Source organism: Trachemys scripta, chromosome 6 (genome assembly GCF_013100865.1).
Source record: "Trachemys scripta elegans isolate TJP31775 chromosome 6, CAS_Tse_1.0, whole genome shotgun sequence".
Taxonomy (NCBI): Eukaryota; Metazoa; Chordata; order Testudines; family Emydidae; genus Trachemys; species Trachemys scripta.
The window spans coordinates 34,107,485-34,135,112 of NC_048303.1; the positions used below are offsets into that span (position 1 = coordinate 34,107,485).

The window sequence follows — 27,628 nt, forward strand, 5'->3', positions numbered from 1 at the left end:
TCAGATTCCCAGGGGTGGGGGCAATAATAGTTTCTTACCTAGCCCATAGGGATGTCCAGAATTAATCGATTACTAAAGCCCTCTGAAGATGTAATTCCAGGTAAGGGCTAAGTATAATTATGTCTAGCCAAGGATGTAGCAGCAAAAGGATTTTTCAAATATTGCAATAATATTTACTCTAAACCAAACCCGTGTGTGTGCACGTATGTACAGTGCATCACACAATTTGCTTTGGGGGGCAGGGAGATAGGGCTGCTGAAAGCTCTCCAGAAATTTACCCTGGAAACCCAATATCAGGTTGGAAAGATTTTTGTTTTTTCTAAATTATTAAGATGTTTGTCTTTTCTAACATACTAAGCTTCATATCGCAGCATACTGTTGTACAACATGTAGAAGTGGACCCAGAAAAGGAGCAAAAAGGGCCATGCACTCCCCCCACTCACAAAATGACCAATCACATGAGAGCCTGCATGCACTGATTGTGGGTAAGCTCACGATAATCAGGAAAAATAATTATAATATTTCTAGGGTGAAGATGTCATCTGTAAAGCCTGTCTATGATTTCTCCTACAGCAGTTGCATTTTTCAACAGGCAGAACTGACACTGCTGAGAGCAGTAGTATAGTGAGGTGCTCTGACTTGAGAACTGTGCACTTGGGAGCATATGTTAGGTACCCAAGTTTGAAAAGCTGGCATACTTGTTTCTGGAATCAGTGGCATAAGAATGCAATTTCAGAAAGGGAAAAGGAAGCTCAATGGGTTTGCTCTTCCCTCCTAAAATGTCTTCATGAATTTGTCCCAGATGAGATTAAATGTAATCTTTAAAATGTCAACAAAAAACTTAAATAATATTAAACCATTCAGCACTGGCTAGTACCACAGTAGTTTAATGAATTATTTTTTGATGTCTGGGAAACTGGGTTCATTTCTTCTTAATATTACATAGTACATGCCAAATGAGCTTGTGTTCCTTCAAAACTGCGCATGCTTATCCATGTTTCAAAGCCACTACACACTTTTCCATAATTCCCATTCTCATTTGGAACAACCTAGTACTAAAATAGCATAGGTAGAATTCTTTTAAGAAAACTGCAGTACCAGCTTTCCTTATGGCTAGTCTGTCACTTCAAAGAGCACTAACAAATATTCAGCAAAATCATCCCCACAAAACTGTAAAATGCCCTTCACATGTGATACTTACTATAAATGCTATCCAATGTAAAAATATCCCCTGGCGTTTGGAATCAGGACTTTCCTGACTGTTTATGCATCAAAGAAGAATCTGTGACATCATGCAACACAGCAGACATCACAGTTCACTAGCTACCAAAATTGCGCTTACATATTATAGTTCTAAGTGCTACTAATTCTTTTAAAAGATGTGTTTTTGGTCTCAGAGTATAGATTTCTTTTAGATAAGTATTAAAAAAGTATAAACGAAAAGCTATTTGATTCACAATATGGTCATACAGTATATTGACCAGGTAGAGATAAGTTTAACAGAGATTCCATTGAGAATTAATCATATACAGAAATGACGTTAAGTGAATCAATATGAGAAGGAGATAACATTTTGATGTCTAGCTAGACTTCAGGCTGTCTTTCAACATTCCTTGAAATTCAGAAATTGGGAAATTCACATTTTTCTTCACAAGGTAATTTTTCTGAAATCTGACATTATAGAAAGGTGGGGCTTATGGGAGCAGAATAAAATAAAGTTTAAGGTTGTCAGATTTTAGTAAATAAAGTAAAAGCTCTAGTTCACCATCTATTTGTTTTAAACGCATATCCCTCTTCCTGCCCCCTCCAGCTATTTTTTTTAAATTACTACTAACATTATTGGAGATGTGTATAATTTTATCTATCTGTCCTCCCAAAAGACTTTAACAAGCAGGAGTCCCTCCATTCACTAATTAAATGCCATCATCTCTGTCATTGCATACTCTGTGACAAGGGACTCCGTATATTGGACTTTATGAGAATCTTCCATGGTTCTGGGGCTCGATGTGTAGGGAGTGTATAGAAGAGGCAGACTAGACATAACTCTAATGGAACTACTTGTATGAGTAAGGACTACTAACATGACTTACAAGATTGAGCTCTTTCAGATCTTGAAGCCCAATCCAATCTCCAGTGACTTAAATGGAAGTTGGATTGGCCCCTTGGGCACCAACATGGCCATGGCTGGAGATGGGATATTGGACAGGGAAAGCCAATATGCTGAGGTGGCACCATGCATTCTCTCTCCCTCTCCCTCCCTCCCTCCCTCTCATATGCTTGGCTGGCTGGTTCTTGCTCACATGTTCAGGGTCTAACTGATGACCTTTTCTGGGGTTGGGAAGGAATTTTCCCCCAGCTCAGATTAGCAGTGACTTTAGGGAATTTTCATCTTCCTCTGCAGTGTATGAGTGTGGGTCACTTGCCAGGATTATCTGGGTATATCTCACTTAATCATTTCCCTTCCATTATGGGGGCCATGAGCACTGATGCACTTTGGTCCCTCCTATTCTGTGCCACTGGCACATAATTAGTTTAGTCTCCTGTAGTCTGTAATACTTTGGTTTAATTTTGGTTGTTGGGTTTAGTGTGTCGTACTGGGTGGTGTTGGTGGCCTGTGATTTACAGGAGATCAGACTTGATGATCTGGTGGTCCCTTCTGGCCTTAAACTCGTTGACTTCACTATGGAACTTCAACGAGACAAAAATAATACCGGTATTCACATGCTAATATGTAAAACAAGCACCCCACTTTTGTTCCCAGAATTCTCAAGTGCAATGCAACCAGAAGACAGTTTTTCAGAAATACACTGTAAAGGTTTTGAGGCCCTAAATTTGACCCATCTTTAAATTGTTACAAAATCTGACAAGACATATCCTATAGGTTCTATAAAAGCAGCAAAGAGTCCTGTGGCATCTTATAGACTAACAGATGAATAGGAGCATGAGCTTTCGTGGGTGAATACCCACTTCTTCGGTTCACCCACGAAAGCTCATGCTCCTATTCGTCAGTTAGTCTATAAAGTGCCACAGGACTCTTTGCTGCTTTTACAGATCCAGACTAACACGGCCACCCCTTTGATCCTATAGGTTCTAATTTTTTTAAATCTACCATTCTATCACCAAGAAATTAAAAATAAAAATAAGCAAAACATTAGCCACTAATTTTTGGCAGGCCCACAAAAAGGTCTCTGTTCCCTGCTTTGGCTCTAGAGTGGTAGTTAATTACCAAACACTTTCCTCAGAGCTGATCTAAAAATCAGTCAAATGGTATGGGTACACAAAGAAAGTTCTTTTGTAATGAGCAAGTACTTCATGAGTTGAACACAGCCAGATCAGTTTCATCTTCATTCAGTAAAGGGTGTGTAGGGGTTGGGGAGGGGGAGGATATCACTGTTTGCCAAATAGAAAAGGTCAAATCTGGAAGGAATTTTTTTTCTAGGTAAGTAATACACAGAAGGGAGAGTAAAATAACTGACACAGCTGGAAGGGGGAACCACCTTTCACACACCGATTCTGGAGGTACCTGGTGTTTGGTTTCCAGGGTAGTTTATTGTAGGCAGAGAACTGCATTTATGCTCAGCTAAAACAGTTCCTAAGAGCCATTTTTACAGACAAAAACAGCCAGATGCTTTGGTGCTCTGACCATGTCCCCTCTTCCCTGGAACGCTCCCAGAACAACTTACAGCAGTGTCTGTGAGGGAAGTGCAGCAGCGCTGTGCCACTCAAGGAATGCCCTTAACTGAGGCTATTACCCAGGAACCAATTCCAACCAGCTCTGCAGCCACCCTTTTATGTCACAAGAACTAGCAAAAAGGGATTGAGATTATTTGACTTCTACAAACTGGAGTTGGGTTGTCCAGGCTATGCAGGTGAGTCTCTGTTTAACTGTTTATAGTATGTTTTTTTTTAATTGGTTTCTCAAAATATAAAGAAACAGACTTGAACATTTTATAATTTCTTCCTGTAAATTATTATCCCCTACTATGGGGTTTTAAAGATTACTTAGCACCAATTAACTTGGAAATTTGCATGCCGCTGGGCAAGTGTTCTTAGAAAAAAAAAAAAGGGGAAGCAGCAGCAGCAAATTTTCTTTTTTACGTCAATAGGCTAACATAAACCGTTCCCATCACCCCCTCCTTCTAACTTCCAACTACATGTGTAGAGAAAACAAACCAAATGCTTACGAAAAGAACAAAGATTAGCCATAATCATTTGGCATTGCACAGCCATGTTTTTAAAAAGGATGTCTTAGATATTCGTGTTTAGAAAAGAATTAACTGTGAGAAAGCTCCTAATACAACTCCAGAGATAGCTATGTCCTCATTTACTCTTGTTTCATTCAGAAGCTTGCTGTTTAAAAGTTTAAATGGGAAAATTTATAGTACAATAATAATTTTGTCAACAGAGATAATGCCTAATTTGTTTAAGGGTTGGTTGTGCTTTTTATATATGTGGTCACTTTATCTCATTTCTAGATCATGAAAAACAATACAAGATTTTTCTTCTATGGCTCAAGTATTTATTACATTAATCTTTTCAGTTTTCTCTTTTAGACAATTTTGACAAACACAGCTGAAGCCAAAGATAAGGGCCAGATTCTTGGTTACATTCTAGCTACTTTGTACCATCTGAGCAGTGCAAAGGGGCTAGAAAGCAGTTGGATCTGGCCAGCAAAGAATTCCATTCAGTATGAAGGAGCTCTCACCTGGCACAGAACCAATGTAGTTAGCCACTGCAATGTAGGAGTGTGTTTTGGATGTGCCACAACAGGAAAGGGCATGGCTGGAGGGTAATGCCCTCCAGTTATGCTCAATGGGTGTACAGTCCCTTAGCCAGCTGGGATTAGCAAGAGAGGTACCCAGGCTGCTCTGAGCTATGCTGAGGCCAGGGCCAGGTGAGATCCACTCAGAGAATCAGGGAGCCCTAACCCACTCCTTGAAAATCACCTTTGCTGTATCACAAATACACAGTAGAACCTCAGAGTTATGAACACCAGAGTTATGAACTGATCAGTCAAACACACAACTCATTTGGAACTGGAAGTACGCAATCCGGCAGCAGCAGAGACCAAAAAAAAGGGCAAAATACAGTACAGTACTGTGATAAATATAAACTACTAAGAAAATAAAGGGAAAGCAATGTTTTCTTCTTCTGTATAGTAAAGTTTCAAGGCTGTATTAAGTCAATGTTCAGTTGTAAACTTTTGAAAGACCACCATAGCGTTTTGTTCAGAGTTACGAACAAACACCATTCCCGAGGTGTTCGTAACTCTGAGGTTCTATTGCAGTTGGTGCAGCAGAGTATCTAGGCCAAGATTTTCAGTTTCTGTAGTTGGCATTATGAACTAATCATCTTAGGTTCAAGTTACAGATTTCTTTCCTTAGATTAAAATATAAGTACTTATAACTTTTAACCAAAATGCTCCAAGATATCAAATGACTTTGAACTTTTACTCAACACCATCATCTACTGTAAACGATATTAAAACTGATTCAATGTTGGGGAAAAACAACCCTGTCTTCTTAGTCATCCTTCTCACAGCTGAAACAAATATAATCATGAATTTAATATTTACCAGCAATTAGAAAGGTGGCAGCAACCCTATTTAAGTGAGAACACTTAACACTTAACTACAGCCATTCATTAAAGTTGTGAAGCTGAAGATTCTCTCTAAGGTACTCCTGTTCTTCTTTTTGCGGATACAGACTAACACGGCTGTTACTCTGAAACATGTCTAAGGTATGTTCACAGGTCATATTGTTGTCAAATTTAGAGATATAGGCCACTTTGGAAGCTGCTGAGAAAATCCCCTTGATCTTGAGCAACACAAAAGGCTGGAGGTTAGATTTGGAACATGCATCTGTGAAGAGGAGCACAGCTGCAGCAAATTTCTGACAAACCCTGTGATGGTTCCACTTTGAACTCTCCTTTTCTCCATTCCAGGATTTTCTCCAACATTCCAATCTAATAAAGAACAAATGATGGTGCTGTTTAGTGACCTTATGCAGACATAGATCTATATCTTAAGGACCAGGACTAGATTTCTGTCAGTGTGTGATGATCATAAGGATTCCCCCAACACATTACATTAAATTATACCAGAGGCACCAGCTGAAGATGTTAAAACATCCCCATCTCTTTGAGAAGAAATTGTACTAGTTTCAAGGATAACAGCAGGAGCAGAACATTGAAACATTTCCCATGTGCAGTGCTTGCGGAACTGCTCTGGCAATTGTATTACAGATAAAGGCCATAATTACACAGATGAACATGGAGCAAAGCATGTATTAAATGAGGACCTACTTGAACTGCACAATTAGCTTAATTGAAAAAAGGCATTTCTCTACCAACATTTCATATCTGCACTTTGGTGGTGCAAAGCAACTCTAAAAGTCAGCAGATCCAGCCCTCTGAGGACTCCTCTTCAATTAATTCTAGTAAACATAAGTCTATAGCTTCAGGATTACAACACTGAGAAATAGGGCTCTTTGCAATTATTGCCTGGAGAAAATAGTCATAAGACATTTGTTACATATACATCTCTGTGCTTCCTTGGGGCAGCTTTACAATTTGACCTCAATAAGCCCTCTGTTTATTTGTTTATTATGGGGCAAATTCTGCCCCCACTCCTCAGCTGCACAGATCAGTTCTGCTGCATGGAAGCAGGCGCATTATTTGTCGAGTCTGCGCAGGGGGTACACATCTCTTGTGTGCAGTCCAGATCTATGGTGGCTTCCTGTGTGCCAAACAGTCTGGGCTATAACCTGGGGTCAGGATTTGGAGCTAAGTCACTATGACTGGTAGGAGGTATTCTATCACCTGTTATGAAAGTCCTTTTGTGATATAAAGTATTTATCAGTTCACCAAAAATCAGAGTTATGCAAATACCCATATTAATAAAGTAGACTATTGGGAAAGCCATACTTCACTGTAGCCAAAAACATCTGGAAAAGCACCCAGTAGAGCATCCACAACATATCCAAATGATCTATTAATCTAGTGAAGGGGTACCTCAGAATTTCAGAGTAGGGATGCTAATAGGGTTGTTGCCACCTTTCTAATTGCTGGTAACCAGACCCTGAGGCCCCTCCCTCTGCTCTGCCTCTTCCCCTCCCCCAAGGCCCCGCCGTTGCTCCACCTCTTCCCCCAAGGCCCCACCACTGCTCCACCTGTCCCCATGAGGCCCCGCCCCCTTTGCTGCCTCTTCCACCAAGCCATGCCCCTTCTCTGCCTCTTCCCCTAAGGCCCTGCCCCTGCTCCTCCTCTTTCCCCCAAGGGCCTGCCCCTGTTGCCTGCTCCTCTCTCCTCCTCCCCCTGTTGCTCACTGGATCATCTTCACCTCCCGGTAACTGGGCTTTTGATGTCTAGTCAGTACAGCTGACCGGACACCGCAAGATCCCCTTTTCAACTGGATTTTCTGGTTGAAAAGTGGGCACTTAGCAACCCTAAATGTCAGCTGGACACAGAAGCCCAAAACCGGACTGTCCAGGTAAAACCAGGATAGGAGGCAACCCCAAATGCTCATTTCAACTATTTGAAATTACCAAGGAACTCACAAGGCCAAATGGTCCTCTGTCTCCATACAGTTTCTCTTCATATCTACTTAGTGCTGCCTTCTCGTCTGACTTTTTACAGGAAGCAACTTGTACATCCACTGGCATCTTTGGTGGAGCACGCTCTTATGCAGTATGGGGACTGTCAGTGGGATCACTGGCCTCTTAAAATTGTCTATGGAAAATTAGGCAATTCTTCATCACATACTGAGGCACATACTGCTACCACCAGTGCCAATCCCTCTGCAAAAGAGTCAAAATGGCTTCTGCTAACTCTCTTGATTGCATGGAGAAGATACATACAGGAAAGAAAACCAATATTATTTGACTTGTGACTAATCTCAACCAACCAATCCTGCTCAAAATGTAAAATTATATCAGGAAAATTGTATGAAGTGTTTTTGAAGTTCTAACAACAAAATGTTTAACATGTGGATTTTAAAAAATTTGCTTCCATCTCACTAAAGTTTTGAACTTTGAAAAAGAGCATTTTTATTTAAAACATACCCCCCGCATCCCACCAATCAATAATCTTTCCAGCTCTAGTTGAGACAATTCTGAGCTGAAAAGACCTTGGGTAAGGCGTCTCAGAGTGGACCCCATCCTTCAACCCAATAGCTCTGGTGTTACTAAGGTCTTTGTTTCTTGCAGCATACAGAAAACAACTTTTTCAGATTCTAGGACGTATCTTAGAGCTCAGTCCCCTCCCAAGTTGTAACATAGCTTTAAACTCATGATTCTGAGAAGAATGCTTCTGTGGCTGATTCGGTGTAATTTGTGTAGTGACAGATTTTCAAAGTGGAAAACATTAATTTAGCAGTCTGGAAAACAAGGCCCTCTTGGGCAAAAAGAGGATGGTTGGAACAGTCACACACTCCTGTTTACTGTCTAAAACATTGTGTAGTACAAATAGGGGGATCAAGGGAAATTAAAGTTGCCACCCATCAGGATTTCCCCTGAAGAGACCAACTGTTAAATATTATTAGGAAAACAACATTAAATATATCCCTATAAAATGTGTAGCTCTAATTTTTAGATTTTTAATTGTTAGTGAGTACTATTCAGTTTTGGCTTCTTGTTTTCCTAAGAGTTAAAACCTCCACATGAATGTATAGCTTAGCCACTTGCCAAATTCCAGTACAAACTTACTGGAAATTCCAGTAAACTTCATTAGAATCCTTCAAACTGATTCCTGATGGTTTCTACAGGGGACCAGTAGCTCTAAGAACCAAAAGATCTGTTGTTCTTTTTCAAAATCTTGTTACCAGCTGGAACTATAATGACCTAATTGAAAAATTCTAACTGGGAGGTCCACCATAGGAAGATTTTCAGGAAATATATTTGTTTTAATAAAATTGTTTTGAAACAATAGTGTTTGAGTATCCTTGGAAGACAACAACAGGATAAAAAGGTATCTGTGTATTCCTGGTGGCAATTCCAGTTGGAAACAGAAAAACAGCTATATTAGTCTACTGTAGTGGTTCTCAACCTATTCACCATTGTGGGTCGCATATGCAACTCTCTATTAGTTATGTGGACTGCATCCACATAATATATATAGTACCTGTATGGCCCTGAGGATGTCACATGGGCTGCAGCTGTATGCTGATTGGGCCGCAAGTGGCCTGTGGGTTGAGAACCACTGGTCTACTCGTTCCTGGGATATTATACTCTAAATGAAACCAAGTGATGCCAGCAGAGACCATTTGAAGGTAGAGCAGGATTAAGGCAATCTGGGCCATAGACATTCCAGGACATAGGGCCTCACCTGAGTCTTGTCCCCAGCTGGAGTACAAGGGCCCCATTTTCCTCCCAGAGGGGCTATGGGGCTTCCTTATCCCACAGGAGCAGCAGCAGGGGTAGCAGCAGCCTCCCAATACTTGTTCTTGACACTGGAATGTATTTGCATTAATGGATGAGCTAGAGCTAGATAACCTGTGCACTTCTGCAGAATTCACTGAAGGCTCAGAACTCGGACATTTGCATAGCCTGTCAACCTGGGAATTGTATCAAGCTTGGATTCTTACTCTTCTGTCACACCAAAAAGAAGAGTTTTCTGACCTAGAAAGGATAAAGGGAATCCTGTGACTTCTGGTCTGAACTTTTAGTGCTTACTATCTTCCTCCATTTAACCAGGGAAGGAGTTAAAAATAAAAGGTTCGGTCAGCAAGCCTGGATTACAGATTGAGAGGGTCAAATAGTAGGTGGTGGTCTGGTGAATTGCTCCTCAGAAAACGTGAAGTCTCGTCAGTCAAAATGAGGCAAGACAAGCATGGGGAGGAACAGACTGGGGGAGGAGGTAAGGGCTGAGATGCATCAGCCAGAAGACAGACTGACCTGTAATGGTGAGAAACTGCAACTGTGAAGTGGCATGTAAAGACAGAGATTTAGTGGCAGGGCAATTTCATAAGTGCAGGAGCTCCGTACCAACCTATTAAAATATATTGGAACCAACAGCTGACCTTTAGTACCTGTCTTTTAGTTAAAACATTTATTTAGCTTTTAAAAATTCCCTGCTTTAGGTCAAGTGATATCTGTCAGCTCTCCTGAGACCCTGATCCTGCAATTTGTTCCACGTGGTGGACTCGTGTGCCAAACCTGAGCTCCACTGAAGTGAACAGAGTCAGGAGGGGGCTCTGGTTTGGGGGAGGGGTCAGGGTTGGGGCACAGGAGTGAGGGCTCCAGCTGGGGATGCACCACATTGAAAAAGTTGCAGGATCAGGGCTAAGGCAGTGCTTCCTGTCTGACTGAATTATTTTCCCCCATCTACCTTTCTTCTTTTCTCTCCTGTGTTATATTTCTTCCTTTGCTTTTCTCCCATGTCATTCTTTTCCACATTGTCTATTTGACCTTTCAACCCTCTTAGATTTTGTGGAGAATGGCCATTCCACACACACTCTGTCCCATAAACCCTTTCTTCCTCCCCGCCCCGCTGCCTTTCCCCTCAGACTATCCCAGATAGAACATTCATATGAGCAATGGTTAGCCAGATCAGGCCCATAGACTCTGATCTTCAGGGCAGGTACTGCACCTTCCTATATGCTCTGTAAAGTTCCATGCACACCTCTGATACTAGTGAAATAAAAAATAATAATTTGGTCTGGGGACTGTAAAATTGCAGAAGTGCATGGCTACAGTTTATTTTGAGCAAAATAACTCCAACAGATCCTTAACTTCGAGTAAGTTGTGTGTTATTTACGGTTATCATAAAAGTTTCTATGTTCTATGTTGCCTTTAGCATTCTTGATTTTTATTATTACACCTCTACCTTGATATAACGCAACCCGATAAAACATGAATTCGGATATAACGCGGTAAAGCAATGCTCCGGGGGGGGGGGGGGGAGGAGGTCGGGGCTGCGCACTCCGGTGGATCAAAGCAAGTTCAATATAACGCGGTTTCACCTATAATGCGGTAAAAATTTTTGGCTCCCGAGGAGAGGTTATATCAAGGTAGAGGGGTATTTAAAAATATTTATATTATGGTATCCCAAAGACCCTAATTGGGATTAGGACCCCTTTCTGTTGGGTGCTGTGCAAACATGAAAAGCCTGTACTTTTTTTTAACCTAAAAAAAGGCAGCACACCTCACCCTTACTTTCTTTTTATGTTTATTTTTGAAAGAATGGTAATTATTATGTTTTTATTAATTGTTTTTGTCTGGAAACATGGACACTTACCGTGGTAGGAGCTAAATACATAGAATTATTATTAATTATTATTATTATTAAATGTGATAGGTAAGAAATCTACACTTTAAAGCTGAATAAATTGTATTAGTCACACGGTTCATGTAAGCTGGACAATGAGTCAACCACTACTTTTGTTACATTTCCTTGTTATATTGCCTCAGGAAGTTATCCTTGAGACTATTAAAGCTTGAGATGACACTCTAAATATCAATTAGTAATCATCCTTTTAGCAGTTGTGAAAGGGCCAGACTAGGGAGTGGTTTGTTTTGGATGACAGGTATGCAACTGACAAACGTCATAAAACAAAACCACAAAACAGCTCAACCTGCTCCTCCATGCGTCAAGTTTAAATCTTGACAAATACTGTCTCAGTCTGTCTTAAAGCAAATTTCAGTTCTTTCACAATATTCTAACAGGCCTGATCTCTTCCCTGAAGAAGCATACAGAAAGATTTTCATGCAGTTTCTAAGAAAAATCCTACAGGCAGATCCTCAACATTGATTTCAGTGGAGTTACACTGATTTACACCAACAGATGATCTTTCCCCCATCCCCCCAGTTTTTAGATAGGTGAGGTGAAATCATCCAGATATATCAAATGTAACAGTAAGAAAAAATGCATAAAATATACAAATATATTTCAGTAATGTTCAATTTTTTCATTCTATAGACTATTGCCAAAGACAAGAATCTCTCATAGACCCACCTACCCTCCCAACTACCTAAGTCCAGATAACATTTGTGTTCAGAGCAGCGTAAGGGGACCAGAAAATAGCCAGATCTCCATACTGTGCTACAGCTATCCTCAGCTTATATAAGTTACTACTAGCTGGAGCTGGCTGAAATGTGGGATTTCCAGTTTGTGAGAAATCTTGATATTTTGAAATTTCCTGCAAACTAGAAATCCAAAATAATAAAAAAAATTGTTTCGGAAACACAGACACATGGTGTTTCTGTATAGACATTTCCTCCCACAGACACACCAGCTGGTGAGTGAAACTGACATACTTGTCAGTTAAACTGGCAAGAATGCCAATTTCACTCAGCAGCTGCCAGGGTCTGTGGCTCTGGGGCAGCCCTGTCATGAGGCCTGCCCAGGAGCCAGCTGGGAGCCTGAATAGCCAGCTGGACCAAGAGTCTAGAAGTCCTGAGATCCCCAGTCCAGGGCAGTATTCATGGCAGGACTGCCCCAGACTCACACACCCTGGGATTTGGGAGCCCATCCCAGGATTTTCAGGCTCCCAGGTCCATGGCTGTGAGCTTGGAAGCCTTGATTGCTCTGGCTTGAGCCAGGATTTGTAGGGCTTCCAGGCTCTCTGCTATGGAGCTGGGAGCCAAGCCCTAGTTACATGCAGGGCTTTCAGTCTCCTGGCTACATGACAGGGAGACTGGAAGCCCTGGAGTGGCAGGGCTGCCTGAGCGCCACAGATTCTGGAAGACAGAGTTTATGGCACCAGAGTGGTCTGCACGGCTGGCTGAACTAGAATCACGGACCCCAGAAATGTTCCCCCTGGCCTGGGGGAAGTGTACATGGCAGGGCTTCCTGGAAGCATGCCAGCTCAGCTGGCAGGGAACCAGGCAGGTTTCCACCAGAATTCAGCAAAGGTTTTTCAAGCCCAACTCACTTTTGGAGAAATTTGGGGGTCGATGAACTGGCATTTTTTGACAAAACTGTTTCATCGGACAATTTTTGAGCAGTTCTACTAATAATCTATATTATCCTGCATATACTCCATGAGATTCAGGGAGCTTTAACAAGCTCACTGATGATTCCCTGTCGCTGCTGCAAACAGCAACTTGGCACAGAGGAAAATCCGGACCTTGTTTCTCAAAATGTTGCATTTTCAAACCACCAAAAAGGGATCTATGGATCACAAATAATTTATGGTCCATACTTGGGGAATCAATTCATATTTGAAAATATACAGTCCTTGTGTCACATTCTGGGAAATCTGTCTATGTAAAATTTATTAATTCTGTGTGAGATTATGGACTCTCTTATCAAACTACAAATTTTGTTTGATTGTATGACTGGCTACTCTACCTTCTCTGCTGTCTTCTTATACTTCAATTTTGGGATGAAGTTCTAAGAGGTGGTGGCAAAATGCTTATAATGGGTCGTTAAACCTGGATAGTTTTCTAGTCAAAAGGAAGCACCTATGGACAAAGAAGGTGGCCAAATCAAGAAAACTGGTTCTGAAAGGTGGGTTAGTAACCAGGCAGGGGATCACTTGGTTGGGGACTTTGAACACCTGACAAGGCTGATCATGGGTCACATGAAGGAAAGGACTGTCACTTTATAAAAAGGAGGACACTCTCACCAGACATTTTAGAGAAAGGGAGAAGAGACCACAAGTGGATAGCAAGATTATGCAGGAGGAGAATGAGGAGGATCCTGGATACCCTAGAGGACTCTGACAAAATCCCAAAGAACTCTCAAAAGTAGTGAGAAAACTGAGGGAGGGATAGCATATTGGTGTTTTACTGTTTTTAACCTAGATACAGCTCTCTCTTGAGCTTTCTAAAGTAAAGAGTAATTGTGTTTGAAACCTTTACAAACCTGTGTGTTATGTGCTTAAATTATCATATATCCCTAAAGAGGTAAACTGTAAACCAGAGTGCCCACAAGCCTGGAGCTCTGGGAGAGAGTGTGTTTAAGCTACTGGAGTTCCCAGGGAGGTCAGCACAGGCCTAGGGCAGTTAGATTGCAAGGTCCCAGTTCTGTGAAGAGGTAACAGATTCTGTGCCCAGGAAGTGTGTCAGAAAGGCCAAATGAAAAAGACAGTACTGGAGCTTAGCCAGACCAAAAGGTGTGTAAAAACACACCTTGCTAATACAAAATGGCTAATTTGTACTAGACGCCACAGCACAAGTGCACCTTCTTCAGGAGGGACTGTTCGTTTAGTGCATTCTCAGAGATGCAGAAGACCTCAAAAGGAGAGGAGAGAAGAAGGGGCTATGTCTCTCCCTTTCCTCTGCTGGGTTTACAGAATGGGCCAGCTATGCCATGTAAATAGGCTGCACCATTCTAAAGGATCTAGGCAGGATTACCATACATGCTGTTTTGGAGGGGACATCCCCCTTTTTAAGCCTTGTCCATAATTAGAGTTGCCAGCTGTCTGGTTTTTGACTGGAACGCCTGTTCGAAAAGGGACCCTGGCGGCTCCAGTCAGCACCGCTGACAGGGCTGTTAAAAGTCCGGTAGGCAGCGCAGCGGGGCTAAGGCAGGTTTCCTGCCTGTCTTGGATCTGCGTTGCTTCTGAAAGCAGCGACATGTCCCCCTCTGCCTCCTAGGCATAGGGGCAATCAGGGGGCTCCGTGCCCTGCCCTCACCCCAGATGCCAGCTCCGCAGCTCCCATTGACCGGGAACCATGGCCAATGGGAGCTGTGGGGGCAGCACCTACAGATGGGGCAGCGCACAGAACTGCCTGGCCATGCCTCCATGTAGGAGCCGGAGGGGGGACATGCCGCTGCTTCTGGGAGCTGCGTGAGGTAAGCGCCACCTGGAGCCTAAACCCCTGGCCCCCTCCCACACCCCAACCCTCTGCCCCAGTCCTTATCCCCCTCCCACCCTCCGAACCCCTTGATCCCAGCGCAGAGCACCATCCTACCCTCTCCCCAGTCTGCCTCCAGTCGTCTGCTTCTGCCACATCCCAGCATGGGTGCCATTTAGGGAGAGAGGGGGAGGGGAACAACTGCCCCACAAAGTTTCATGCCACTGGTTGGGAGCAACACCTGCTCCAGTGCCCCATCGCTCTCTCCTCTCCTCCCACCTGCCGGGAGTAACCAGTCCTCTCCTCTCCTCTCATCACCAGCTGGGAGTTGCCTGCCCCCACCATACCAAAATCTGAAATGGTGGCCCTGCATCCACCACTTCCCCAGGGCTGCTCTCTTGGTCCCTCCCTCTACCTGGAGCCTCCATCATGCCTCTCTGCTATCCCAGCCCCAAAAGGGGCATCGCCCCGCTAGCTGGATCATAGTCCAATAGCTTCACCTCCTGTCTCTGAGCCCAAAAGTACTCACACTCACACACCTATCCTGCTTTGCTTCCCAGATCACAGCCAATACCCACTCCTCTTCCCTTTGCCCCATCTCTGCTACTTGGCTCACTGGGGGTGCGGAAAAACATTTGCGGGAGCATGGGTGACGAGCAGCAACGCCAGTTTAGAGAAATATGGGCACCCTAGATCTAGGTCCTCTGCAGATGATAAAAAATTACTCAAGATAATTAAGTCCAAAGCAGACTTTGGATCTCACAAAACTGGGTGACTGGACAACAAAATGGCAGATGAAATTCAATGTTGATAAATGAAAAGTAATGCACATTGGAAAACATAATCCCAAGTATACATATGAAATGTTGGTGTATAAATTAGCTGTTCCCACTTTAAAAAGAGATCTTGGAGTCATTGTGGATACTTCTCTGAAAACATCCACACAATATGCAGTGGCAGTCAAAAAAGCGAACAGAATGGTGGAAATCAATAGGAAACGGATAGATAATAAGACAGAAAATATCATATTGCCTCTACATAAATCTATGGTAACCCCACATCTGGAATACTGCAGGCAGATCTGGTCGCTCCATCTCAAAAAAGACATATTGGAATTGAAAAAGGTACAGAAAAGAGCAACAAAAATTATTAGGGGTACGGAACAGCTTCCATATGAGGAGAGATTAATAAGACTAGGGACTTTTTAGCTTGGAAAAGAGAGGACTAAGACGGGATATGATAGAGGTCTATAAATCATGACTGGTGTGGAGAAAGCAAATAAGGAAGTGTTATTATTTACTCCTCATAACACAAGAACTAGGGGTCACCAAATTAAATTAATAGGCAGCAGGTTTGAAACAAACAAAGTATTTCTTTATACAATGCACAATCAACTTGTGGAACTCTTTGCCAAAGAATGTTGTGAAGGCCAAGACGATAACAAGGTTCAAAAAAGAATTGGATAAATTCATGGAGGATATGTCCATCAACAACTATTCGCCATGATGGGCAGGGATGGTGTCCCTAGTCTCCGTTTGTTGGAAGCTGGGAATGGGCAACAGGGGATGGAGCACTTGATGCTTACCTATTCTATTCATTCCCTTGGAAGCATCTGACATTGGCCACTGTCGGAAGACAGGATACTGGGCTAGATGGACCTTTGGTCTAACCCAATATGGCTAGGGTTGCCAACTTTCTAATCACACAAAACCGAACACCTTAGCCCTGCCCCTTCCCCAAGGCCCCGCCCCCTATTTGCTACATTCCCCCTCCCTCTCCCACACCCTCACTCACTTTAACTAGGCTGGAGCAAGGGATTAGGGTGCGGGATGGGATGAGGGCTCTAACTGGGGATGCAGGCTCTGGGGTGGGCTGAGGATGAGGTGTGGGAGGGGGCTCTAGGCTGGGGTGGGGGTTGGAATGCAGGGGGGTGAGGGCTCCAGCTGGTGCAGGTTCTGGGGCGGGGCTGGGGATGAGAGGTTTGGAGTGCAGGAGAGGGCTCCAGGTTTGGGGGTGGGGGGCTCAGGGCTGGAGCAGAGGATTGGGGCTCGGTGTTGGGGCACAGGCTTACCTCAGGCGGCTCCCAATCAGAGGCACAGTGGGGCTACGGCAGGCTCCCTGCCTGTCTTGGCTCCACACTGTGCCCTGGAAGCAGTAAGCAGGTCCAGCTCCTAGGCGGGAGGACCAGGAGGCTCTACACACTGCTCTCGCCTGCAGGCACTGCCTCCGCAGCTCCCATTGGCCACAGTTCCCAGCCAATGGGAGTGTGGAGCCAGTGCTCAGGGCGGGGGCAGCATGCAGGGCCCTCCCGCCTAGGAGCCGGACCTGCTGGCTGCTTCTGGGGCGCAGTGCGGAGCCAGAACAGATAGGGACTAGCCTGCCTTAGCCCCGCAGCACCACCAACTGGACTTTTAACAGCCCAGTCGGCGGTGCTGACCGGAGCCATCAGGGTCCTTTTTCGACCAGGCATTCCGGTAAAAAACCAGACACCTGACAACCCTAAGTATGGCTGTTCTGATGTTCTCTTTGACCTATTGTAAGCATTTGCAGAAGGATCAACAGCAGAAGGTATTAAGACAGCAGGTTCTTGCACAGCAGAAGAATCCTTGAGATTTTAACAGTGTAAACGAGAGAACATTACTACTTTAAACACATGTATTAAACTGCCTGGAGCTCATGTATCTTAAAATTAAACAGACATATTTGTTTTAAAAAAAAATCAACAAGAAAACAAAGCAAGATCTATAGCGCTGCTTGTGAGTATGTAAACTGACTTCAGTTTGACAGCAATTAAATTTATTGCTCAGTTTCTTTAGTTGTTAAGCATTAAATCAGTTACTTGCAAGCTAAAACAAATATTTTTCAGGAAAAGCAAAAGTGAAAACTGAATATATGGTATCATTTTTGATTGTAAGATTATTCCTGAAACCACATGAATTCACTGATGTGCACTAAACTGTAAAGTTACATAACCAAGGAATAATCTAGACCATTTCCTTCTTGCATAATGAATGTATACAGCAGAGCTAGACATGGTAGTACTTGAGACCACATCAACTTATCTCAAATCTTTTTCTTTGTGCCAGAATAACCTTTAAAGTACAAACTACCGTAATTTCACTAACCAGGGATATATGATCAGGAAGCAGCGTTTATAAAAACCAGGAAGTGAAACTTTTTGAGGATTGTTGTCAAAATCCATCTCTGCTTCAGTCTTTTAGGCTAAATGCAAAGGCATGTCCAATATTATTATTGTTTTAGTACAAAAGAATTTTAATCATTCACAAAACACTGTTTTATTTTCATTTTGTAACTTTTTCATTTGACCTATTCATGCAATGTTGCTGGAGTCACTTAGATGTTGGCATGATATGAATTCTATAGACATTTTTTTCATTTCTGCTAAACAAACAAAGCCTGAGTGCTGAACATCAAGCTGTTTTCCCCCCACCCCCAATCTTCCATCATCAATAAACCTGAATCTCAGATGCACCTTATATCCATGTTAACACTGAGTTTGGTCAGGGCTACAGGTGATGATGAGCAAATAGAGAAGAGCCCAACTTGACTCTCATTCAAGAGTGAGTTTGCAACAATGTTTGTTAGGGAAAAAAACATCTTTTTGTCTGTAAACTGAAAAAAAGATATATGAATCACAAAAAACATGGGACCTAACAGCAACATTTTATAGTCACTTCAGAGCAGACTCAAACTACCCAGAAACGGATTCCTAAGCAACCAAGGTATTTTCTCTAGATACAACTGTGACATCATATCTGAGATATACAGTTGTGATATATGTCAATTATTTCAAGTAATTGTTACTAAAAAATTCAAACACTGGCTGTGCTGCTTTTCTTTTTTTGCACAGAAATGCTTATTAAACTGTTTTTGTAGTGTTGGAGCTTAGTGTCTACAAAGCAGTGGGAAGAAACAGATGGTATGGAAGATGTAGAAAGTAGATTATTTTGAAAAATCATTTCATTTGACTTAACCTCAATTTAATTTAAGGCACAACGAGTGAAGGGCTTCTAAGCATCATTTTAGCCAAGAAAAAATGGAGTAAAGATGGTAGAAAAGGGTGAACTTTGAGCTGTGTAAAACAACTGAAAAGAGGGCAGAATTGGCTTGTCTGTGCCCAGGAGAAATGTTTGATGCAGTGACTGATGGGTAAGATGTCACTCTAGCAATTGGTAACTGGTGCTAAGTTTCCAGAGGTTCCGTACAATATAATGCAAGTTTTGTATGAAACATCTTTCATCAGGGCCGGCTCCAGGCACCAGCCCACCAAGCTTGTGTTTGGGGCGGCACCTGGAGGGGGGTGGCGCGGTGCTCCGGCTCCGGCCGCCGGGGAGAGCGGGGCCACAGCTGGGGCTCGCCGCCCTCCCCCCGGCGCTCTGGCTGCCGGGGACAGCGGAGCCACGGCCGGCTCGCTGCCTTCCCCCCGGTGCTCTGGCCGCTGGGGACAGCGGAGCCGCGGTGGGCGCCGGGGACAGCGGAGCCCCGACTGGGACTCACCGCCAGGGAGAGCGGAGCCCCGACCAGGACTCACCGCCCTCCCCCCGGCGCTCTGGCCGCCGGGGAGAGTGGAGCCGCGGCGGGCTCGCCGCCTTCCCCCCGGCACTCTGGCCGCCGGGGAGAGCGAAGCCGCGGCGGGCTTGCCGCCGGGGAGAGCAGAGCCACGGCGGGCTCGTCGCTCTCCCCCCGGCGCTCTGGCCACCGGGGAGAGCGGAGTCCCGGTCGGGGCTCGCTGCCCTCCCCCGGGGCTCCCGCCGCCCTCCCCTGCCGCGCTGGGGGGAGGGGGGGCCGCCGGAGGCTTTTTTGCCTGGGGCGGCAAAAAAGCCAGAGCCGGCCCTGTCTTTCATACAAGTATCACAAAATACTTTGTAGAGGGCACTATAAAAGAGAAAGAATGCTTTGGTGAGTGACTCAAAAGCAGAAAGGAGAAAAACAACAACATGATGGAGAAGAAAAAAAGAAAAAAGGCTAAAATATAGAGGTGAACTGACAAGCTTGTTTAAAAAAACAAACAAATGTAACATAATTTTTTGAGATGCCATTAACAGAATCCCCATGTAGACTTACACATTTTAAATACATACATTTTAACGGTGAACTGAAAGGCTTTGAGTTCTGGCACTTAAGGCTCTGTTTTTCCTGTAGGAGTTAGTGACAGCACTAACACGTAAAGAGAGCAGAACAGCTTTAGGAGTTATTGATGGAATCAGCCCATGTAAGGGAAACCCAAATCTTCCAAATCAGGTTTTGGCAGGCAAGGAAAGAATACATTAATTTTCAAATGTTCTGCTGAAAAGCTGGGTTCTTATATAGTTTTACTTATGTATTTAATTTTTAAAAGCATTTCAGTTTGTCTCTAAACATGGACAAAATGCAAACAAGCAGTCTTGCCAAATAGTTCAGAGTGCAGAGAGAATGGAAGGATGAAATAAACAAGGTGGAAAGGGACAGGCAAGGAGAGTTTAAAGTGTCTTGTTGGCTAAATCTTACAGGTAGATTTTAAGATGAGCTGTGAAGGCATGGAGGGAACAGAATGACCCAGAGATAAAGCTGCACAAATGAACAATTGAGCTCTATGTCCAACCATGGACCCCTATTCTTCCATTGGAGAATATCAGTAACTCCCATTGAAGGCAACTGGGGTTATTGGTAACTTCTGAAAGTGAATTGAGCCCATGGAAAGATGCAGGAGGCAAAAAGGAAACCAACACTAGTGTAGGGTGACCAGATGTCCTGATAAAATCGGGATGATCCCGATATTTTGGTGTCTGTCCCGCATCCCAACCAATCTTTGGTCGGGATGCATTTTGTCCCGATATCTGCCGGCAGCACTGGTTTTTTATTATTTATTTTTGCTCAGCTGGCAGGACTCGGCTTTTTACACTAGTGTGACGCTCTGTACCTTGGGGGAACACCCTACACCCCCATGTTCATCTTTATAAAATGATTGTATGGTATCCAATGTAAAGTTTGCCATGTTGGGTGTCTTCGGAAGGCTCATGATGCACTGAGCATGGTTGTTATAGTGAAGTTATAGTAATTGTTACAGTAAGGTTATAGTAAGGTTATAGGTTATAATTTCATGTATATAGTTATGAGGGCTGAAAATGTATCCTCATGGCTTAAAGCAAGCCCAGGCAAAAACTCTCTAACAGAGAGCAACAGAGGGTCCTGTGGCACCTTTAAGACTAACAGAAGTATTGGGAGCATAAGCTTTCGTGGGTAAGAACCTCACTTCTTCAGATGCAAGTAATGGAAATCTCCAGAGGCAGGTATAAATCAGTATGGAGATAACAAGGTTAGTTCAATCAGGGAGGGTGAGGTGCTCTGCTAGCAGTTGAGGTGTGAACACCAAGGGAGGAGAAACTGCTTCTGTAGTTGGATAGCCATTCATAGTCTTTGTTTAATCCTGATCTGATGATGTCAAATTTATTTATGGCAAATTCTTTATACCCAAATGACTTCTCTTTTATTGATGTTTTCCAATAATTACCACACCTCATATAGCTAATGCCAGATTTAGCTGGATCTACCACATTCTTGTTTTTTCTCAAAGGTGCTAAAAATGAATATTTTAGAAAGTAATTGTGAGAAACTCTCGATGAGAAGCACTGTGTGTCACCCACATGAGCATGGAGCCCGCCTTCTCCACCCCACGTGCACACAACGGCTCTGTGGGGTGTTTCAAACTTTTGACATGTGAAATTTATTATCTCAACAGGAATATTTACTTGGTAAAAATGCAAACAAACCAGTAGCATGTTAGTACAAATGAAGTAGCTGAACCTTCTGTCATAAGACATGTTAAATCAGTCTTTGAAAAAGTAAACTCTCTTAATCTTTGTGACATAAGTAATGTAGCACTCTAAACTGCATCTTTATCTTAATAGATTTTGTGTCCTGTTTGAACTTTGAACAGAGAATTCTGTTCTAAATTCCATTTGGACCTAATGGGAATGAGGACATTTGTTTTATCTGATTAGAAAGGACATTTTATATTCAGCGGTATTATTTGAGCACCTTATTCTCTATACACATGAAATGGGCTGACAAAAGGTCTTGCAATGGAAAACATAAAAAAATAAAAGGCCTGATCTCAGCTGATGCAAATTGATATAATTCTATTGAGTTACATTGATTTACACCAGTTGAGGATCTGGTCCAAAGTTTGCTTTTGTCTGCACAAGTATACTAAAATACACAAAACTCCCTGACTTCAAACTCACAAGTAAATGGTTAAATAAATAAATACAGAAAATTAAGTATTAAAACATGATGAAGGACGTGTTCTTGTGAGATAACACAAAATGTCTGAGATACTATGAGTGCCTCCAAAAACCTAGGGATTCTGTTATCGCATAGTAACACAAACCTCAAAATGCCCCATTGACATTATAGAAAGGCTTTCACAAAAAGAACCAAAAAATTGGGTTTTGATGAGAGATCATATTCTCTTATTTAAAGTTTGTAAGCAATTTTGGTAGTCATTTTCTTTAAGACTTTTTAAGTGTATTTAATTGTTGAAAAGATATCACTGTATATAAGGCCCAGTTCTTCCACAAGTAAGCCACTGTCTTACAGCCAAACATTAGTCAAATTCTAAACAGCAGATTCAGAAAACAAGAATGACACGGTGTTTGAGAAATGAGATTAAACAGCCTAGTGTGTCCGTGTGGTTTCCTTTCAATGATACTGTATGCCCTCATTATTTCTGGCACCTGATTAACAGTGATTAAATGTTGGCAAATTTTCTTTTCTTATATCATTTTAAACTACTCTCTATCTAGCATTCCCATGTGGTAACTCTGGCTACCAAAAATACCCACCCATTTTATCCTCGTATACCAGCATTTCCGCCTACTAGCAATATGGAAAAAAACCTTGTTCAGTAGAATATTATGTAATATGCTAACATGTTTATAATCTTCACTTGTAAATTCCTCAATAAATGTAACAAGAAAGTACCTATTTTACTGTTCTGTAGTCCAGCCAATCCAACAGTCATAAAAATGGTAAATTAAGAGAGGACCATTATATGTGGAGTGAAGATGCAGGTAGAAAGAGGAAGTCTGGAATCCAATTTTATATGTTATGAGTTTAGGATGGCTATATAATGCAGGGAGGGCCTTGAGTGAGTGAATGGTATAAAGTGACCAACCCAATAACATGAAATTACTCTTCTCTGCTATGCGTCATGTAGAGGAGGGGATTTCCCCTCAGGTATCCTAAGAATCCCATTACCTTTAAAGGCCCTCTACCCATTACCTTAGGAATCCTTCCGTTGGTCAGGTAGGCTGGACATGGTTCCTTCTGGAGCCAGTGAGTGTGAATCCTTTAGTCAGCCATAGTGGGTTAACTAGAAGCAAACAGAAAATGTTCCTTCCCAGCGACTGGGTGTGTTACTTCTACAGAGCTTCCATCCTTGAAAGGATTGGGGAGCAAAGGGCTGAGCACAGCTCTTGAACTCAGACCTGGCTCTGGCCATTCCACAGGGGCCTTATTACAAGATAAAAAACTGTAGGGTGAAGACTTGATTGTAATTACTATCATTTGCTTTGCCCAGAAGCCCTGCCTAATTAAAAAAAAAACACTGGTACTTTTGATTGAGGAAGCAATTTTTAAATTTTGAAAGTGAATCCACTACTAGCACCTCATGCAGCCACACGCTGGATCACACAAGTTAGCACATAAAAGTCAATAGACAAAACAAAACAATACTGAACATAAGAGAAATGTACACATGACTTAGAGCAGAGGTGGGCAAACTACTGCCCGCGGGCCACAACCGGCCCGTGGGACCCTCCTGCCCGGCCCCTTTGCTCCTGTCCCGGGAGGCTAGCCCCCGGCCCCCCTGCTGTTTCCCCTCCCCTGCAGACTCAGCTTGCCCTGCCGCCGGCGCAATGCTCTTGGTGGTGGGGCTGCGAGCTCCTGGGGCAGCGCAGCTGCAGAGCTGCGGCCTGGCCCGGTGCTCTGTGCTGCGCGGTGGTGTGGCTGGCTGCAGCCAGGTGGTGCGGCTGCCTGTCCTGCTGCTCTGGGCGGCGCGGCTGTAGCACCACCAGCCACTGGTGCTCCAGGCAGCGCGGTAAGGGGGCAAGGAGCGGGGGGGTTGGATAGAGGGCAGGGGAGCTTGGGATGGTGGTCAGGAGGCAGGGGTGTGCATAGGGGTCGGGGTGGTCAGAGGGAAGGGAACAGAGGAGTTGAATGGGGGCAGTCAGGAAGGAGAGAGGGGGTTGGATGGGGCGGCAGGGGGCAGTCAGAGGCAGGGGTTCCAGGGGCGGTCGGGGACAGGGAGAATGGGTGGTTGGATGGGGCAGGGGTCCTGGGGGGGCAGTCAGAAAGGAGAGGGGGGGTTGGATGGGGCGGTGGAGGGCTCGGGGGCTGTCAGGGGACAGGGAGTGTGGGGGGGTGAATGAGGCAGGAGTCCTGGGGGGAGCTGTCAGGGGGCGAGAAACGGGGGAGGGGGTTGGATAGGGGGCGGGGGCCAGGCTACGCCTGGCTGTTTGGGGAGGCACAGCCTCCCCTAACCAGCCCTCCATACAATTTTGGAAACCGGATGCGGCCCTCAGGCCAAAAAGTTTGCCCACCCCTGACTTAGAGGCATGACTGGCTGCTGGCAGGACTCAATTTTGGTAGAGTTTGTGGTTACCTATTTTAACTAATAGAATATTAATAATTTTATTTAGCCAATCCAATTCTTTTCTTTATAAAAAAAGACAGACACAGAAGTACATCTCTGCACTTTCAGCAAAGATTATAGGGTTATGAGAAACTACGCTAAACACTGTACTCTAAATCACCACAGTGATAGCTTTCTACTGATTAGAAACTGGTCAACGTCTTCCCATCACAAAATCAGCCATGTATTGACTGAATTAAAGAAACTACAGATTAAAGTAGATGACAGCATAGTTTGAAACTGTTACTTTGAAAGAGACACAGATGAGGCAGTGATTTCCCCCACTTATAAAGGAGATGGTGGCTCAGAGCCATTTTCTTCATTGGAGAATAGGAGAGATGAAACCTCTCTCCCATCCCTATGGTCTCAATGGTGAAGGAGAAAAGGAATATATCAGAGGGTAGCAGAAAAGAATAGACCACCACTCTCCCACCTATCAATGGTTAAGAGAAGAGAAGGAGAGAGAAAGCATCCAAAGCCCAGCACTGAAGACAGGCTCAACTGAACGTTGAATTCTAATGTCCCTTATGTGACAAGTCCCAAATCCAGTCGGGCTCAAAGTTTGATTTTGAGACTTGTGCACACACCTAATAAATACTTCATTTTTATCAGGATTTTCTTTACTTCTAAACAACATACTTCCATCACAGTACGTTTCCTCACATCTATTCCCTTTCATCAATCTCCAGCTGCTGCTGGCTAGGTTCTTTTATACTTAACAAAAAGTCAGGGAAATGACTAGTGGAATATGTTGATCATTAAAAAAAGCAAGGGGAAATAAAAACCAGTCATGCTAACTTCCATTTTATCTAGAGAATCATAAGAATATAGATGGGATTGACTATTACTGGTTCTAGTGCTGCATCCAGCCTGTTTAATAAACACACAAAAAAGCCAGCCAACAGGAAACTCAGCTTGCCTCTGCAGACTAGTAAAATGCTTTGAACTACAGGCAGTACGCACACCCAAATGACATACTGTGATACTCACAATATTTGAGCTGTCCCACAACGCAGAAGCCAATTTTTCTTGGCAAGCACTCCCACCATGCCTTCCAACTCACCATCACTCACATGTGGAGCAGTGCCACATCAAACAAACCAACTCATAAATTCCATAAATCCTTACAGATGAAAGTCAAGTATGTGAAGGAAAAAAACAACCTGTCGGTGCACATAACATTTAGAATAAAGTATCATTCATCTGCTCAGAGGTGTGATTGCTACAGCCCTTTGCAAGGAAATAGCTGAACATTCAGTCTGGGATTGACTGGTGACCATTGCAAGTGAACGTTTAATAATGAAATTTTATTAGCTACAGACTGTGAGAATTTTGAACAAATATGTTTGAAAAATATAACAATAGAAAATATTAATTACATAGAAAATGCTATGCATCCGAAGAAGTGAGGTTTTTACTCACGAAAGCTTATGCCCAAATAAATCTGTTAGTCTTTAAGGTGCCACCAGACTCTTTGTTGTTTTTATAGAAAAACTAAATATTTAACCTTTTACGTAACTTTCCTGTATATTTCTACAATTGTTTGGCTGATGAGAAGAGCCACCACTAATTATTATTAGTTATATTACAGCAGTGCCTAGAGACACCAGCAGAGCTTGAGGCCCCATTGTGCTAGCCACTGTACAAACATATGGTAAGAGAAGGCCACACTCCAAAGAGTTTACGATCTAAACAGAGAAAGAGCAGGCAGGGAAACAGAGGCACAGAGGGGTGAAATGACTTGCCCAAGGTCATACAGCAGGGCTGTGGCCAAGTTGAAAATAAAACTCAGATCTCCTGAACCTGAGTTTATTGCTCTGTCCATTGGATACGCTGCCTTATGGACAGTACAAAAATGAACCTGATGATTTCCAGTACATTTTTATTTGAAAATATTTTTATTGTACATTGAGTAACTAAAACAGAGGCTATTCTCTGATTCTGAAAGTCAACCACAGAGCAATTATCAGGGAGTAACATCCAGACTGCTGTTGTCTGGTGTTGTTTGTTGGGTGGTTTTTGTTTTTGGTAAATTGAACATAGCCAGAGGAATTGGGTCCAACCAGTCTGACTTATTTGGCAGCAGTCAGGAGACATGGTGAAAGGTTTATGGCAAGAGAAAAGGGAGTGACAAAGAGAAAAGTAAATTACACATCTACCTCAAGTGCAGAAAACATCCCAGCAGTCCCCTGGGTTTTGATGCTGATGGATGCTAGGCTATTGAATGTTTCCAAGAAGACAGCATTTTATTTATATCTGTTGCAGTAATCCAGGGTACAAGAGTTTGCTAGGAGAGGTAGTTAAGGAATTATGTTGAGGAGTTAAGGCCTCATTGCATATCACAACAGTCATGAGGCAAAGAATAATGTCAGTGAACAGTCAAGTACAAGAAGGGGTGTCTGATGGAAGAAGACATACAGTCCCCATAACTTCAAGGGAACTGTGATACATTTGATGGCTTGCAATTATTATATATATTCCATTTCAGTGATGTTGTCTCTGTGCTAGCCCATGTCAAATGTTAGTGATATCATAAATAAAATTAGTGGCTTGCCATCACATCATCACCTGCCAATCCTGCATCAGGCCAAGAATTGTGCAGAGAAGTAAAACATATCGATACCACAGAGATAATGTTACAAGTCTTTGTGCAATTAACTCCAGTTCAATTCTGACTATTGATACTCAAAAAAATAAAAAACATTACAGGACAAAGAAAATCAAGCTTATAAGTCTTAATAAAAACAGCAAGAACAACAAAAAACAGATGTTTGTTTCCATGTTGAATTCCATGGAAAGATTGTGAGAAGTGTTAGAAGTAACAGATAATGAAGCTTCACAGTTTCATAATATTCATATGTTCCCAATCAGCCTTCCATGAGAAGCAGGTTAATATTATTATAGCAAAATGCTTAATGCACAACATGTGTTGACACATTACTCTATATGTATGTTATTTGTTGCTATGAAACTTATTACATAACAAAATAAGGCATATTGGGTTTTGTGGTGGGATCAGAGCACATCACGGTGAGGAGTGAAACAAGAGGCCAAAGACCAAGTGCCCCCTGCAGCCAAGAAATGTACTCAATTGCTCCACAACATATGCAGTTCCTACCAGTTGAGATACTTAGCTGTCAGAGGTCACAATTATTTTATTAACAGTTCCCTGAGTTATGCAGTCCCAACATACAAC

At 43.0% G+C, this 27,628-nt stretch overlaps 1 protein-coding gene across 6 annotated transcripts in view; it reads right to left on the minus strand.

Moving 5' to 3' along the window:
- PDE4D (phosphodiesterase 4D) overlaps positions 1-27,628 on the minus strand; it is a 648,504-nt gene that overhangs the window by 68,912 nt on the left and 551,964 nt on the right. The window contains exon 6 of one of the 6 annotated variants that reach the window (XM_034773687.1): positions 5,233-5,964. The exons of the other annotated variants lie outside the window; for them this stretch is intronic. Coding sequence (XP_034629578.1) covers positions 5,753-5,964 — 212 coding nt within the window. The 3' untranslated portion in view covers positions 5,233-5,752. Of the gene's footprint in view, positions 1-5,232; positions 5,965-27,628 lie in introns of those variants that run through there. 6 annotated transcript variants of the gene reach the window in all.